Genomic DNA, 17,372 nt, shown 5'->3' on the forward strand with positions numbered 1-17,372 from the left:
TCAATATCTACTCTGATATTTCATCAGTGCCCAGAAAGAGTGTTTCTCCATTCTGACACAGATGTTGCTCATTCACATCAATGATACGGGTGAAGGGGGGAGTAAAGAGAAATGAAACTGAAATCTCACTCCGACTCTGATGTGAAGGGGTTGTTTTGATTTCAAGCGCTTGTGTTACTCGTGCTTCAGCATCTGCACCTCATGCTCTTCCTTAGTGTTTGTGTGTTCTAAGGACTTTGTATCAGCTGTTTATTTTGCACACAAGTTAAATCTGCACGAGGCTGCACTCATAAAAGGCAATGGCCCTGGAACTGCCATTTTATTATTCAATTAAAAGAACGTTGAGGGGATCGTACTGGGAAAAACAAACAAATGAGCCAATGTAAGTCCATGCTAAAATAAGCCAAATGAAATGTGTTTCAGAGACGGTATAAAACTAGTTATCCCATCTTTGAAATGAGTCTCTGACAGCCATGTGATGTTGTGTATCACTGGCTGTCTCATGGTTGGTGAATGCTATTGCTCTTGTGTAATTGTTCTTTGGAACTGTTCTTCCCCGCCTGTATTTACCAGATAATATCCCAACTTTCCCTAGTTCAGAACTTCTGCTGTGGTGGCAGGCTCTAGGTAGTTCATTCTGGGGGTGGAGGGGAAATAAATCCTGCGTGTAGTTGAACTTGGAGGGATGGAGATCTTCACTTTAAAACAGAAGCTAAACTGAGGGTATGCAAACAGATGATTAAGCAGACTCTTCAGTGTAATAAACACTGGTTTCCTTGAACACCTTAAAGTCTTCAGTTGTCCTTAAATGCTGTTATTAGAAGCTAAAAACCCATCTGTTCTTATACTGTTGTACTTACAACTATTCTAAGATCAGCAATTCTGCAGGTAGAAATTAGTACCTACTGGAGCCCACTGGAAACAAATGACCTGCAAGAGGGGATGGGGTTATTGTTTTATCAGTGTGTGCAGCAGTCTAGGGTGGCTGCACGTAATCTCTAGGGAGAAAATGCCTCTTCTATGTAGATTTGAAAATAAATGTCCCAAGAATAGCATTCTAATGGTTTCCAGGAAATAATGATTTACAGCGATGGCAGAAAAGATATTTATTATGCTTCTAACCCACGGAGCATCCACGCAGTTGTTTATTTTTCCAGTCTGTGAACTTCAGTCAGTTGAATATGGAGAACTCAGCTAGAAGGGAAAAAAGAGGAGAAGATCAGTCTCGGGGCTGAAACTGCTCTTCATTCAAGAAGAGTTGCACATTAAACCTCAATGTATCTGCAGGGTCATCTTGATGACTCTTAATACTCTAAAATATCTTTCTAGTCCATTACAAAATCTAGTACTGCTTTCTGGATAACAGTGTCCAAATAAAATGATGCATCTTTATATCAATTTCTGTGCTTCTTGTGCACATACATTGCACGTTATATCACACTGTGCATATAATAGTAACAACTTTGTTTGCTGTACTTCAGTACAGCACCGCCTGTTCACCTGGGTAGGTTATGCTGTGTGAATTTGGGCTAATAAACTGTATTTCCTCCTTTCTCTGTTAGCGGGGTATGCAGAATAGAAAATGGAAATTAACAACAGTAAAATAATTAAACCAAAAGTAGAAAACCAAGCCCAAACAAACAATACATCAGCAACAAAACTCTGTCAAAACTCTTTTCTCCTCTAGTTTTCTCCAGCAATCCACCTCCTGTTTAGCAGCAGTGAACCGCTTTCCTAGTACTCTTATAAACTGGTTCTATTTGACCCTCCCAAGCTCTGGCAGAGTTGGCTTAAAAAAAAAAAACAAAAAAAATATGCTAAAAATATTTGGAATCTGATGGTAAAAGTGAAGCCAACTGTTCTTATCGCTGCTAAAACAGGGAAATGCCAGCTAGCGTGCATAGGTTACAAATGCTATTTAGAAGGTCAGAACTATTTTCATGCATTGAAACAAACCAGGACACGTTTGTTATTGGATCTGAATGCTTGTGGCTCACTGGCCACTGGAAGTCACACAGCTTCATATCAGGCAACGCATCCAAGTATGCTGCAGCGTCTTGTCTGTGTTAGAGTAGGAAATATCTGCACCACTGGTTCAGAATGTAATTCTACCAGTGATGGATGAGCTAGTTTTTCCATGATGGTTGAGCCATTATTCTCATAATAGTGCTAGCGGCCTTTCTGTAACCAGCATCTGTGTTGCAGACGCTGTTTGTGAAGTGTTATCAGTGGAAAAGTTTACGACGTACGGCGGTTTCGATGGCTGTGGGACTCAGATGTTCTCTCAGCACAGCGTAAACACTTGGAGACATTGGAAGAAGGTCCGATGGGGAATGTGGCTCTGTAGAATCATTTAAGCTTTTTTAAAAGAGAAAGAAGAAAATGATATTAGAAGTAACCGAAATCCCTCCAGCATGTGTAGTGAAGCTCTTTGCTTCCATTTTTTGTTTTTAGCAGTGTTTGGCCAAACACAAACTTAGTTACGTTGCTGTTTCAAATGATCTGAACAGGGGAAGAAAGGCGGGGGTAAGTTAGAAACAGAATGTAAATGTAATGAAGTTCAGAGCGTAATACATCCCTAAGGTTACTTACATTTTGGAGACTGGGATAAATACAGAAGGAACGTAACCTTTGACTCCTCCGTCTGAGGGTTTTGAGACTGTAAAAGCAACATAAGAGAAATTAAATAATGCCCATTGATTTTATTATTTGTTTGGAATAGATTATGCTGCAGACCATGTAGTCTTAAATGAGACACATCTGTGATTAAATAAGCAGCCATAAAACGGGGGAATTCCTGTCGTTAGTGTCCAGGTTCAGTCTCAGAAATGACTGTGCTTTCCCACTGAGGTACAACACAACAGCTGATAGAAGGTACCTTGCCCAGGCTTTAAAGAGAGAGGACCAAGCTAGAACTCACAAAGCTTTGTACTTCTGAGCCTCTACATTTTAGTTCTGCAAGTGCTCTCATGGAGCCCCGTCTCTATCACAGCTTCAGACGTGTCTTTTGCTTGAAACTAAACAGGTACATCATTTTTTTAAGAGAACTTGAGCATTAGGTGAAGTCCACTGAATTAAAATGAAGAAGAAAAGCATTTGCTGCCCCAAAGTATCTTTGGGAAGCGTAGGGATTTGAATCGCAATGGCCTTGTATTCTTTTTTTAAAGAAGGCTCAGAATTGTGTGTGTTATCTCGAAAAATCAGGTTTTTGTTTTCTTTCTGAAGGTTTCCAAGCTCCGTCTAAAAATGTCTTGACTTGTAATTCGTACAAGAGAGCCTGTTTGGAGCTCATTTTTGGAGCTAATCTATCTAGCTGTGTTTTTCAGTGTAGTTACCAGGGTAACTGCTGCCTCACTGTGAAATGAAAGCAGGCCTTCCAAGCTGTTCAGGAAATACAGAGTTGTAAATGAAATTGGAGTGTCAACTTGGTGCAGTTTTACCCAATTATGAAGCTGAAGAGCAGGATGACTTTTCATTTCCTCTGTAATTCCGAATACTGAACTTTAGAGTGTGTTGGTCAGGGATGAAATCCAATTAGTTAGGCTCTTTCTAACTCAGTATCTGCTTCTTAGCCTCTGTTAAATGTTGTTGTAGCCTCTAATGTAACCTCTAAGACTGTGGCTCTGTTTGTAAAATGAAGCTGTCTACATAACAGACACATGAAACATTTCTCCTGAAGATGCCAATTTATGGAGGCATCGTGATCTGTTCCTTTCTTCCTCTCCCCAAATCCCTTGAGTTGCCTCTTGGCCTTGAAGCTGCTTTCCCAGAGGGTTAAGTACAGAAACGATGCCCAACCTTCATTCGGCTGACAGCTGTAGTGTTTGCCAAAGGCCTTGTCTTTGGGGATGTCTGGGTACAGGTACTTCAAAGGGTTTTCAGGCACGTTGTCTGCCATGATAACTTTGTAATCTCGCAGTATGTCGGCAAAGGGCAGTGCGGCTAAGCGGCCTTTGTTGTAGGGTTCCACCGAATGGAATGTTACTTCTCCTGTAGGAACACAAGGGCAAGGAGCTGCTGATTGCTGCTTGGTCATCATCTCTACTTGAAATGCTTTCTGTTTTTCTCTTAAGTTTATACTGATATGGGTTTCACTTTTTGTACCAATTTGAGTATCTTTCAAGCCATTCTTCCTCCACGTGAGGGAACAAAAGTGAAGCCTGCAGTCAGCAGGTTCATCCCCTAATGAACCTATTTATATTAATATAAACATCAATAGGAAGATGCAGAGCTTTGGTTTGTGTTTCAGTAAGTAACACTTGTTTTTCTCCCTAAACCACAATATACATGAACTTCACTTTTAAACAACAGCAACAAAAAATACCCTTCAGCCAGCTGAGGGTTTGAGCTCTATGTTATTATTGTTTTTAATTGCACTTACCGTTTTCTAACTGATCCACCCAAGTAAAAGTAATTCCACCCAGGTTGCTTTCACTAAACCTTAATAAAAACGTTCCCGGTGTCTTGTCTTTGAGCAAAATTCGTTCCTTCTCTTTGCTTACAAATCCCATTACGTACCTGAAGTGTAATAGGAAATCACGGTTTTACTTTATGGAAATTATGGGCTCACTTCTGCATTTCTAATAGATTCAGAGGTGTTCCCTTTATGCAAAGACATTAGAAAATCATAAGTGGGGAGAAAGAGACAGAAGTGTTTGATTCTTTGCAAGTTCTGTTCTGTTTTGCTAGTGAAGGAATAAGGATAAAGCAGAGAGAGGTCAATACGTGGCTGTTGTCAGTTCTCGCTCACCCATCAATCCAAAGAGGAAGAATGTGTTTTTTAATTAAGTCCAGAATAGCTTCAAGCCAAACCCAAAAGGTAAAAGACTTTCCAGGTAAATGTTCCTAATGGGAAATAAATGCAGAAGAAGAACACGATGAGAATGTTGTTATGCCTTAAAAATCATCTAGTATCTGTTGGAATATATACTTGACTATAGTAACTGTTTCTGGTATCTGTGTGTATGTAGTTAAATACATCTCTTAGCCCAAGCTTTAAACTCCAGGAAATACTATTTTCATTGTGAAACTTGTAGACTTCATTTGGTTTTGCTGGGCTACGAGACCCACGTATGGCAAGTGAGAATCTCATCACTGGCATCAGTGGGACAGAGTGAGGTGTGTGGATGTCTGTGCTTTTACTTTGAGATCCATACCTTGCAGAACTTTGCCCAGGAGAGCTGGTAGTCACTGTAACTGACCTGTTGCCCTACGAGCAAAATAGGAAAATGTGAGTCTATTTTTCTGGAGCTTTGAAAGAGATATTGTTGCACATCCATACAGCTGAGAAGTAGCGTAGCCCATCCTGGTTTGGAGAGGCACTGAGAGAGGCTTGTTAAAGTGTGTGCATGGGGAAAGCACGCAGCTGGCAGATGAGTTTTGTTTCCCTTTCTGAAGCAGCTGCTGATGGTCGCCTGGGGATTCTTTGCTTAAAGTTGTCTGGGGCCTTGTTGGTGCAACACTGAGCTCAGTTTTAGTTTCGCTCCAAATGTTATTTCTCTTGGCCATTGCCCTACCTCCAGCTTCCAAGTTTTCAAATGCTTTCCTTTATTCTCATGTTAGAATGCTAACTGATAAACAGTGGTGTCTTTCTGCTCCATTATCTAACAGATCTCCAAGAAACCTTTAGAAAAGGCACTCGTTACTAAAGGAAACTGGCCTTAGCTTCCCAGCTTTGAAAGTAGTGAGAAGATTCTGTCCAGTCTTTGACAGACACTTTAGATCTTGCCTGGCAGTAAGGGGTACTGTTACACCCTCAGCTTGGAGTTTCTTGTGGCTCATAGTATATTTTAAACTAGTTTCTTCTCCATACGGGTGATGCTTTCTTTTATTCTGCCAGCCTTCCCCTGAGGCTTCTCCCTTCTGGAGGACAGTCAGACTGAAGCTTTCTTTTGCTTTTTTCCCCTGAACTTGCAGCCACTCAGGGCTTTTTTTCTATGCTGGTGTGAGTAAAAGGTGGATCCCAGGACTAAACCTGCCCCAGAAAACAGTTGCTTAAAAAAAAACCAACAAAACACATTGCTGCCACCAATAAGGCCAAAATCCCATAAGCAAGCAAAAAGACTTCCTTTTGATAGCTGATGCTGGAGATAACAACTGCTTGCTAAGGAAACAAAACAGTGTTGAACGTGACTCTGATGCCCTCTTTCTTCAGCTTAGCAGCCTCGACATTACGAAGTTGAATCGCTTTGTGGTAAGAATAAGCTGATGTGTGCTGTTCTTTAAAGGAAAACAATGTCACAGTGGTATTTTTGAAGTCAAGGGCTAAGTGAAGGCCATGCTTTAAGTCAGTACTTTTGACTATAAAATAAATGAGCCCCCAAATAAACAAAATCTGAATGTTTCTACCAACTTACCCATAAGTTTCTCTGCCAGCATGTTGAGTTGCTCAGAGTTGAGTCCACGGCCAACATAGGATGAAAACTGCCAGCTTAATACTTCTAAGAGTTGACTTAGAGTGGCAGCAGGGGGATTGTTGAAGAAAGACAAGTTCTGCAACAGAATGAAGGCCGTGTTTAGACTATTAGCAGCTGTGGAAAACCCTCCAGGCTTTTAAAGGAAGCAGCAAGTGCTTAAGCAGAGGCCAGGAGCATTTAAAAATGACAAAAAGAATCCCCCACATCTAACAAAACAAAGCAGGGGGTATGGTGGGATGAAGAGCTGAATGGACTTGGACAAAGATACCTTGGTTCCTCCCTAGTTGCTAGCGAACCTAGATGGGGATGCTTCTGGAGAGAGCATGAGCCTGTATACATCTTGGGTGATAAATTACCTTACTATGCTTCTGATAGCAGTGTGTGCTAAGGCTGTGCAATATGCTTAGTGCCTGTCCAATAAATGCAGGTACTGTGTTCTGCAATTTGCAAACATAGTAACATCGACTGAATCTAAAATCCGTGGTGTGCCAGGAGGAGGCAGGAAACAATGATTCTGTTTTGGCTCAGATTAAAGCTACTTGATGGCGCTACCTGGCTCTTGCGGTCTTTTCCCTGTAAAGCATTAGCTCCTTTAAAAAGAGGGGAAGTAGCTTTGAATTACATTATAGACCCAACTGGGTCTACTTCAGTGGTTTTGAATTGCGTCTGTGGAATTATTTTGTGCTGTGTATGATTTTAATCAAGCAAGTTCAAGAAAGATGAAGTTGTCCTGGGAAGGCTGTGAAGAAGGGCCATCACCTTTCCTTAGTTTCTGAGCTAATACTTGAGCCTAAAAAATGAAGGCTAAGAGGTGTATGGTCTTACATCATAGCAGGGAGAAAAAGAGCAGATAATGTAGAAGTATGATGTTGATAACTGCGTATTTGAAGAAAATAAGCTATGTTTTAGAGAGGGAAATGGCCTTTTATAAGGAAAGTACTTGGCAACTGAATAATTAGGAGTGTGAGAATGTAGAAAGCCACTGTTTGCATACTGAAGACTCACCTGAGGATCGTTGGTTGATAGGTTGTACCAAATGATAGAAGCCCATGCGTTGGGTAACTGGCTGACATTGGAAATCATCACCACAGGCAAAGAGCTTGTCTGGTGGGGAAAAAATGAGCACAGAAGGTAATGACAGTGCTGTTTTCTTCCTTGTCTTATAGCTCTTCCTTGGTCTCTTGCCCCCTCCAAATACTGTTCTTGAGCCTGTGCTCTTCCAGCATAGCAGAACAGAACAAACTGCTGATAGTTCCTGTCCAGCCTGTGTTTCAAGGGAAAAATTAGGCTTTGGTAGGGTGCTCAGGTTTTGGGTTAGCTCAGCCTGGGCGTCAAACTTAGCTTTTAACTACGTGAAAGCTGTAAAGAAGAATGACTGCTTGACTTTTTGTACCTGGAAGAGTTTGTCATGGTAGTGTTGGTCACTAAATTGGTTCTAATGGTCTGTTTTAGGTATGCATAATGCAATTGTCGCTGTAATATTACCTAATGTGTTAATTTATGATGTTTAATGGAGACATGTTCCTTCCAGTGCGTATAATACAGATCTTTTTGTCATTGGCTTAAATGGAGTGTATGGTCTTTAGATCAGCCTGTATTTCAGCTTCTGCATCGAAGGGCTAAGAACGTTGCATGAAATCTATGCATCCTTCTATGGAGTTGGGGAAATCTGTCAATGGCTTATGGTTACTACTGAAGACAGCATCTGGGATAGGTGTGTATGTGGTTTGGCCCAACAGGCTTGTTCCTTGTGAGCCTCTGGAAAATGCTGTTGCTTCTCACTGTAGAATATCTGTCCTGATTATACTCACTTCCAGATTGATAGTCAGGCCGTACAGGCAGACCTGTGTTTCGAAGCTGATGGAGTGCAGCTCTTCAGTCACCATATGAGGGCCCTGAGGGAAAAAAGCAGGTTATAAACTGTGAGTGTATTCTTGGTGTTATATGCTGCCTGGGCAATCCAACTGCTGAGATGACACAATGCTGCCAGTAAACAAACATCTCATCTCTAAGCAGAGCAGAAAAAGAAGGAATCCCTTTGTTTAAACTCTAAATTAATCTAGATCTCTGGTGTTTTGTTGTTTTTTTTTTCTGAGGTTTCTTAAACCGAAACTAAATCAGCAGCCCTGGATGTTCTTAAAGCAACAGCTTCTTTGCTTTCAACTTGTGTTGAACAACATGGTTTTGCACATGAATGTAACAGATATTTGTGTGGCTGCTATTGTCTCCCTCTTTTCCTAAAGTTTCTTTACTGATTGGCAGCCCTGATCTAAACAAGGATGTTAAACTTCAAATAAGAAACAAGCAAGCAGCTCAAAAGAGGCAAAAGCAGTTACAGGAGCCGTGTCTTTAAAGCACAAGCAGGCTCCTGCCCTAGAGAACAGTTTTGTTTTCTTTCAAGTGTACTCAGAAACTTCTTGACAAACAATCTGTTGGTCATAGTTGATTAGTTTGTAGTACAACCTTTTGCTTGGATTACAAACCAGCATAGCTCCATAAACAGCCAAATCTTTGCCCCTTGGGTAACGTGTCTTTAAATATAGATAATTCCATCCCCATGAAAAGCTTTTTGCCATCTTTTTCTGCTTTCTTTCCCTTTCCCACCCCCACACGAGTTTGTTTTGCCAGACTTGTTAAAAAAAAAACCACCAAAAGCAAGAAGGAAAAAACTGGAGAGAAGGGAAGATTTGTATTCCTGAATCCCAAGTACTTCCACTCTGAGTCAGTGTTAATGGAAGCGTTATTTGGTAAAGTCCCTCACGGTCTTGCACCTCCTTCAGGACGGGTACAGATGCTGTATCAAAAGGTTCTGTGTACATGAGATGCTGAGGCTGCAGGAGGTTCTCATCCATCTGAATTATTCAGCTGACTTGCTTACAAGGGAAAGTCCAGCTCAGAGCTGACCGCTTTGAAGCGAAATGCTCATCCATCGATTCAGATGTTTTAACACAGGTCAAATCAATCCAGCTGACAAGGTTTGTTAAACTTCCCTTCTCTCCACCCCATTATAGCTGAGAAAAACCTGAGATTTTTTTGGTTAAAGAGATCTAAGCCTAACAAATGAAGATCATGAATATGCTTATAGCTGCTGTTAAGGTAATGTTTCTGTTCCTAAAGCTTCCAGGCGTTGCTTTGTCCAAGGAGGTGTCCCGGTGGTGGCAATGGGCTGGCAGTGAGCCACATCATAGCTCCGGCGTCCTAATCCCGTGCACGGCCCCATATGGGCTGGGACGATGCTGGTGGCTACTGCTCTGTCTGCCATGTCGTACTGCAGCATCACCGCACGAGGGAGACACCAGACCAGGATTCAGACTAAAATCAGTCGGGGAGTTTGGTCGTGGTTTAGGCATGCCAACTTCTTATAGGCAAGTGCAATCACACCGTCATGTCAGCTGTAAACGTGGCCGACAGATCACGCGTTTACACTTAGTGTGCTCAGAAAGCCTGGTTCTTTAAAGGTATCTCTCTGACCAAAGAGAAGGCTTTTCCAATTATTACTTCTTGCTTTCTACTCTAGCTGTTTAAATACATAAACTCAAGGTGCATAATTGAGGTTTCTGAGTATATCTGAAAGGTTCTCACCATGCTCTAAAAATCACATGATTGTTGAGTCGGGCACTTATAGAGTATATATTTCAGTATCTAATCTACTTACATATGGTTATTGTTGGATTTAAATAAAATCCAGCCTCAAATACATGGGAGAGTAATCAAAAATATTATCTCATATAATTCCACCAACCTCGTTTCCTTTGCTTCCAGCACTTGATTTCATTTCTTTCGGCTGCTGTATAAAGCAAAACAGGAATTATGTGGCAGAGAAGCTACAGATGAGAATGTAAATAATACCAAATGTAGTCATGATGCTCTTAGTGTATTAAGGATTTGTGTTGAATATGCAAATACAGTGTGATGAAGGCTGTGACTCTGTGCCTTGACAGGTCCATTCAGTGAATGGCCTTTTGACAGGTACTCTCAACCACAAAAATACTGTGAGTGAGAGTGACTGCTTTGAACGCAGGGCTTGCTAAGACATTGGAGGAGCAACAGAAGCAGTTCTGTTGGCTCTCAAAAAGGCATTAGCCTCAGGCGTTGGTTTCAATCAGATCAGAAGCATTCAATTATCTGTTTCATCTGGACAGTGTATTTCCCCCCCTCTTTTGTTTTAAAATCAAGTGTTTCAGTGTAATTCAGCATGATTAGTTTCTTTCTCTTCCGGCATTAAGTAGGGTTTGTGTTGTAATTGCAGTGAAAATTTGCTCTCATTTTATGGTAGCATGGAATGTGGTATGGGGGTGTAGGAGTGAATGGACCCTTAAGGGAGAACAAAATGAGTGTAGAATTGACAAGAGTACAGTTCTCCTTGTGTAGCTTTTAAAACACATCTCATTTCCTTGCCAGAGATACACGGCAAGAAAAGAGCAGAGCAACTTACCAAATGTCGGAATTCTACTGACAGGCTCCCATTTGCTGACTCATCCATGTTCATGGCTTTCACGTGTGTTCCGCACAGAACGAATCTGCGATTGCTATGGAGAACATTACACTTAGGCACTCCAGCGAGAACATACTGGACAGCTGGAGGACTCTCCTGTTTTATTTCCTTACCTCACTGTTGAAACGTTCCTGAAATAGAAGAGGAGTAGAGGGGGAAGCAGATGATGAATCAGTAAATGTGTAAGCCGTGCTTGCTCTGAGTAATGTATCTCGAGACAGTATGTTTTCCCTTATCTGTTGAATGTATGCTACTTATATCACTGCAGTTCTTGGAAAAAATAACTGGAATTTCTGATGTCCAGTTGTTTTATCTAACTTTTTTCTTTTCCCTTTGCCATTGGAATGACGTATGGAAATGGAAAGCTGCTGTGCATGCTTTTTTCATGCATTTGTTTGCATGAGTGTGGCAATAGAGGCTTGTGTAGATGGGCCTGGGCATATACATGGCTTCTGAAAGGAAGCTGCCTTCTCTTGTGCTGTTTATCCACCAGGTGTTTGTCTTCCTTCTTTTGGCCCAACGCCTGTGCCCATGCAGTCAGGAGCAGAGTGGTTTGCAGGGTGCTAATAGAAGCATGAAAGCCAGAGCAGAGGAGAATGGTGGGCAGCGAGGAGTTGGATCAGCTGTGCTGATTCTGGAATTGTATCCTCATGTACTGTCATCCATCTGTAACAAAGCTTGCTCTGGGGCCCAGTCTGTTGCATAGTACTGAAAACCATGGTCTTGTTGAGGCGGCTAACCAACTCAAACATATGTACTTGTGCAACAGTGTTGGTATCTGCACCTGGTGTACTATAGGAGGGCTCTGAGAATCCTTTTGCTCAGGAAATGGTAACCAACAGTAGGAACTAGAGTTCACTGTTGCTGTAAGAAGTAATGGGAGCATAATGGAGTACTGAACTTGTTAGGAAGGAGGAGCTTACTTAACAGCCTTGATGCCAGGTAGAGTAACTCTGTAAGCTGCTGTAGTTACTAATTACAGCATCAGCTTTCCAAGCATAAATTGCATGTAATGCTTGGGGCAGCTGCATTGAAGGTGCTGGGACTATTGGCATAGGTGGAGGGGAGTGATTATCCCTTGAACTTAACAGAGTCAGATTTCAAGTTTTCTGTGATGACTCCATTGAAGGCTGAATTTTACTTCAGGCTTGATACAAATATTAAATGGATGCTTCATTTCCAGTTTCAAAATTTACAGTAAGAATGGCTTTCTTTTTAAGTACAAAGGGAGTTTCTTCATTAGAAAGGGGTTATTACACTAACTGTTAATTGGTTTCTTTCCCCCTTTAAGCCAACTCTAAAGCAGGTAGGGTAGGTAGTGAAAAAGCAGCATGGAGTCTGTAGGAAGAGAGTTGTGCAATATTTTCACATTTAAGTTTCTTACTTGTCAATAGTTGCTTTCACTCTGATCTGGTAGTTGAGCTCTGGCAATTTAATTAGCAACCTTTAAAACAGAAAATGTAAAAGTCAATGCTCAAAGAAACAAAAACAAACAAACCAAGTAAGGTAGCAGACAAATTTGCTGGAGACCACCAGCTCCACATCACAATATTTGAAATGAAATTTAATATCTGAAAACAGATGAATCATCCAGGACTACATTAGTATTTGCAGGGTCCTATACAAGGACAGAGGGATGAGTTTATCCAGTGGCAGGTGTTTTATCTTCCCTGCAAGTTTGTGTTTGAGAGAGTGGGTGGAGAGACAAAGTAAAGATCAGAGATGGATTTGTGTATCTAACTGCACTGTGCTCTCCTTTGTGTACTCCTTTCCACTCCTGTTCCCCCCACATTCTATGCCGCCTTTTTGCTGCTGTATGGAAATGAGATTCTAGATCGTCTCTGATCTCACTTCATTTTACCAAGTCAAGCAAGGAGCTAGTGGGAGAGAAATAACTTCTGTCATTGATACGCCAATCATACACCTCCCAGGCTGCAGATGTTTCTCTTTCTAATGTGCTACAGTGGCTCTGGGTATTCTGATGTTGCCTGGTGTGAAGCGGATCATTACTTGTTAGCTTGCAAAGTCATTAAACCAAGAATCCAGTAAGTATAGATTCCTGAAGGCCACAGTCTGCCTGTCTTCCTTCTGCTGTTTGCTCTACTTTGCCATTATTACAAGTGACTGGTTCAGTGGCCTTTAGACCCTTGCTTGAGAAAGCTTTCCCTGGAGTCTCAAGGGTGTCTGCCTGGCTCTGGCATAGAAGTTGTAATACTTTACTTTATGGATCCTGAAATGGTCTCCTAGGGTCAAGTGCAGCGTACGAAGAGAGGAATTGATATTGGAATTCCTTTCCTTACCTTAATTTTACGGTGAACTGTATTAACGTTTTAAGAACCATTGGCCTCTGGGGGTGTGTTGGCATACAGGGCTGCCTTTCGACCACAAACGAACTAGGGTAGAAATAAGTGATACAAATAGAGTGATAGGAACATGCATAATAAATGTATATTAAGCCATGTTATCTATTTCTTTGAGACTTGTTTCTCTACAGATGTCAATATGGGAGATATGCATTTCTACTCTGTTTTTAAATGATTTTGTGGTCTAACTTACACTTGTTCCCATAAGAAACAGATATCTGTTATAACTTCAAAATCAAACCAAAGTCGTGTTAAGACTAAAATATCAGTTGAATAATCTAGCCTTTTATCAGAACCGTAAATCAAGCTATAAAAGTCCGCTGGATCTGGTTCCAAGGAAATTAAATAATCATTTTTTCCCCTTATTTTATAGAAAAGCAATAAACCATGTTCTGCTTGCAGACACAGCTAATAGAATAGCCACTTGTGGTTTGTCTCCTTGTGTAGCTGGTACGAAATAGAAGACAAATTATGATACTGTTACATATGAGTAGATGGATGAGTTCAGGAGGGAAGATTACTTTGGTAGGGAAGAGTAAAGAGAAGGAGGTGCTGCTTCACTACAAATAATCCTCAGTGTTACATACGTGTTTGGATAAGTGGGTTTTGGTGTTCACATAGTCAGAACTTGACGACACCTTCAGCTGATACCTTCAGCTTCTCTGAGTTTTGATGACAGCTGTATGTACTCCTTCCTTTGGAAACTCAGCGTTTAAGATCCTTGCAGACTCAGCTGTTTGTTGCTGTTTTTTGTTCTTAACTATTAGGTTTGATTGTTACCAATTAAGGTGTGTCAGTTCAAGTAAAGCAACATGAATTCACGGTAGCTTACGCACTTGCGGAAGAGGTTGTAGAGCAGGAAATTGACTTTTTCCAGCAACTGAGGTCTTTGCACTGGGATGGGATCCCCATCGTATGTCAGTCTGGTCAACAGCTCGTCCAGTTTTTCCAGTTGCCTTCTAACTTGAAAAAGACTCTCTGCCAACAGCGTAAAACTACAGAGAGACAATAGGTTACCTTGCAATCTCTCCTGTAAAGCATTATTAGAACGTAACGTCTACTGAAGTTCTTGTTGAGGGAAATTGGAGTCTGCATTATGATGCTTTCAAGCTTTATACGCAATAATGCTCATTCATTTTTTGTTTACAGCTGCATATAAATGCATCATGCAACGTTTCCCACTCTACTTTCAAAGGTAAATATCTTCCTACTGCTCATCAGCAGTAGTGCAACAGTGACTGTGATGGTTTAGAGGAAATACTTCACCATCCTGATGTTGTACATGCGGGGCACTGCTGACAGTTTCATTTCTTACCTACAGCTTAGTGGTTTTTCAGAGGGTGCTCTTTGAAAGGATGACAGATAAGTGAAGTGAACGTGTTACCAAGACTAAAAAAATTATTTATCAGATTTCAAAAACCACATATATGTTTGGTTATTCTCTTTCTTTTTTCTTGTTACTATTTTCTTTACCTTTTCCAAAATACAAGTCAGATGGGAGAGAAACTGTTGCTCTCTAGAGGTATTATTGTTTAAAACCTAAAATTACTTGATTGTTTTTTTTCTTCATATATGTTTATTTATATAGATTTATATGTGTATTTTTTTTACAAGCACCTTTGAGCCTGGTTCTATTACCACCATGGTGCACGCTTTTGTCGTTCAGTTCCTGGGTAGCTTTAAGCCTAGAGCAGAGATGCACCCAGCGAGTCAGAGTATCAAGTATCCACCCAGCTCCTGCTGAGACTAAACTCCCACTGTCCTCAGTGACAAACTCAGTCAGCACAGCTCTTGCTATAGCAAAACTCCCTGGGGTATGCGTATCATATATCTGCCACTACCATCAAACCAAGAAATGACCAACTGTAATGGCTCAGGCACAGCGCTGTACTGTAATGTCTTTCATTCTACCAGCAAACTTGATCTACCAAAGCAAAGTGTGTTTTCAGTTATTTACTTGCATAGCTGCTCATGAATTTTCTGCTGTTGCAAGGTAGCGAGGCAACTGATCTAAAGGAATTATCATTTTGTGTGCATGGGGCTCGCAGACTTCCTGTGGTTTTCGGTAGAAACATAAGCTCAAGTTCAAGTTTACCAGTTCTGGAGCTGATCGAGCCCCCCGTGGAGGGGACCCCCGATGCAGGCAATCTGCTGCCGTCTCTTCCAGTCCAGCAGCTCCTCGGTCAGCATGTTGCTCATGAGCATATCAATTTCGTGGATGACACGGCCTATTTTACTTAGTACTTCCTGCAACATGGGAAAGCTGTCATGGACTGGCCGTGGGGAATGGCTGCAACATTCAGCTCTAATCACAACGTGCTGATTGCTGTTTTTGAATTGCTTTGTAAACATCTGTATTTAGTCCCACCACTTTTGTCTCTTTAGCCCAGAGGTGACTGGGTTACTCACCATGTAAAGCTAATCCTGAATGTCAGTGAGCTCTTCCTCAGGACAATTTTTCTCTAGGGGCTGGGAAGGGAGGTTGTATTCATTGTGACCATAACATTTCCAAGCAGTTGGCATTTAAAAGCACTTTCAAGGTCATAAAGTATTTCTTCTGTTTTGCATTGTATCCAATTGACAGGGTTTTTTTGTTGTTGTTGTTTGTACCTTTGACTTGTTTTTAGCAGTGAAATGTAGGTTTGTCTGAACACAAGGCTTTCTGTGCTGGCAAAGGAATGGTCAAGAAGTGCTCATAGTCATGAGTCTCCATTGCTGAACAGAGCTAGGTAGCATCTGTGTATTTGGCTGGTTTTGCAATGACTAGATCCTATTTACTTTGGATGACTTTTATTTACTGTGAGAGCTCTGGGCTGCCAACTAAGCTACCCATCCAGCACAGTGCAGAAGAGCTTCTCTGAAGTCCTCCCCCTAAGGTGATCAGAATCATAGCCCTAATTAAGCTTCTGTTTAGTTGCTGATTTCTTGACTGCTCACCAAAATCACCCACAGAAAGCCTTTGGTGTAGGGGTAACTCACATGCTGTTTGCTTGCTCTTGTGAGAGGAGAACTCACAAAGGCACATGTAGCATTTGAGTATTCGGTGTGAGGATAAAAATGAGAAAGTCAATGACCCACAGCTGACAAAGGATGTCACTAACCTTTCTCTTGTAGTCTAACGTATTGAGCATCGCCTGCAACGCCAACATTTCCTGTTTAATGAGGGCGCTGTTTTTGTCGTTCTGCTCTGCCAGGGGTGAAAAAATTGTGAATTAAGTCAGTACAGATGTGGGTGTGAGGGTTTGTGCGTGTGTTTATGGGAGAGGTGGGGGGGACCACAACCTGACTGCAGGAGGAAGGAGGGAAGAAATAAACTGCAAGGCATCAGCACATTACATAATGGCACGCTTCCTTCCAGTAGGCCCATCTGAATACTGACTTAAGCTATGGTTTTATGACTCTGCTCTTGAAATGCGTGAGTGTGCTTGGAAGAGGAGAAAGGTGGATAAGGTATAAATAAGAAATCTCTATTTTTTTATGTGCGTAGTCATATAGACGTCCAGCTTGGATCAGTGTTTGATCTGCATACTACTGACCTATGCTCCTGGTTTCAGCAGTTAGGCTAAAGCTATTAGGGCTCCAAGTGAATTATTAGTCTGGTTGACAGCATAGAGGTTAGGCATTTGAAACAGATAAATCATTCTTCACCCTGGGTATTTCAGCAGTCAGTAGTACCAAATGCTGGTGATTCCCCCTTTCTGTTATTTTCTTCTTTCCCTGGATCGTGCATTAGTTTCAAGCTTCCCCAAGCTCACCATGTATTCACTCATACTTGTCTCATCCTCCACCTTTTGCACTTGCATCATTTATGTTACCTTCACAAAAGAAATTGTTGTCAACTGTGTGTCTGCTGCGCTCTGGGTGGACATCTCATTACATCAGAGTATGTGTTATGTGACAGAGAGAGGTGGGTATTGGACTCTGCTCAGCCACAGTTGCTCACATCCACGTTTTAAGGTACATGAAGCTGGTGTGTAGAGCTTATTGACAAAGTGAATTTGTAATCCCTGAAAGTAATCTATGTAAGCACGTTTCATGAGTGGGGCGGGTTTCAGTCATCCGCTTGATCAATAATTGTGCTTGGCATGATAACCAACA

At 41.4% G+C, this 17,372-nt stretch overlaps 1 protein-coding gene across 1 annotated transcript in view; it reads right to left on the minus strand.

Moving 5' to 3' along the window:
• Positions 1-1,091: 1,091 nt before the first annotated feature.
• Positions 1,092-17,372, minus strand: part of STAT4 (signal transducer and activator of transcription 4) — a 35,270-nt gene continuing 18,989 nt past the window's right edge. Inside the window, exons 7-24 of the mRNA XM_015867640.3 lie at positions 16,376-16,461; positions 15,370-15,521; positions 14,111-14,269; positions 13,212-13,304; positions 12,296-12,355; positions 11,025-11,042; positions 10,852-10,945; positions 10,159-10,203; positions 8,228-8,311; positions 7,422-7,520; positions 6,357-6,492; positions 5,157-5,209; positions 4,751-4,845; positions 4,382-4,518; positions 3,799-3,990; positions 2,593-2,659; positions 2,250-2,358; positions 1,092-1,194 (exon numbers count right to left, since the gene is read on the minus strand). Of these exons, the coding sequence (XP_015723126.1) occupies positions 1,168-1,194; positions 2,250-2,358; positions 2,593-2,659; positions 3,799-3,990; positions 4,382-4,518; positions 4,751-4,845; positions 5,157-5,209; positions 6,357-6,492; positions 7,422-7,520; positions 8,228-8,311; positions 10,159-10,203; positions 10,852-10,945; positions 11,025-11,042; positions 12,296-12,355; positions 13,212-13,304; positions 14,111-14,269; positions 15,370-15,521; positions 16,376-16,461 (1,706 nt within the window). The 3' untranslated portion in view covers positions 1,092-1,167. The remainder of the gene's footprint in view (positions 1,195-2,249; positions 2,359-2,592; positions 2,660-3,798; positions 3,991-4,381; positions 4,519-4,750; positions 4,846-5,156; positions 5,210-6,356; positions 6,493-7,421; positions 7,521-8,227; positions 8,312-10,158; positions 10,204-10,851; positions 10,946-11,024; positions 11,043-12,295; positions 12,356-13,211; positions 13,305-14,110; positions 14,270-15,369; positions 15,522-16,375; positions 16,462-17,372) is intronic.

Source organism: Coturnix japonica, chromosome 7 (genome assembly GCF_054131305.1).
Source record: "Coturnix japonica strain WE chromosome 7, WE-NBRP24, whole genome shotgun sequence".
NCBI classification, from domain to species: domain Eukaryota; kingdom Metazoa; phylum Chordata; class Aves; order Galliformes; family Phasianidae; genus Coturnix; species Coturnix japonica.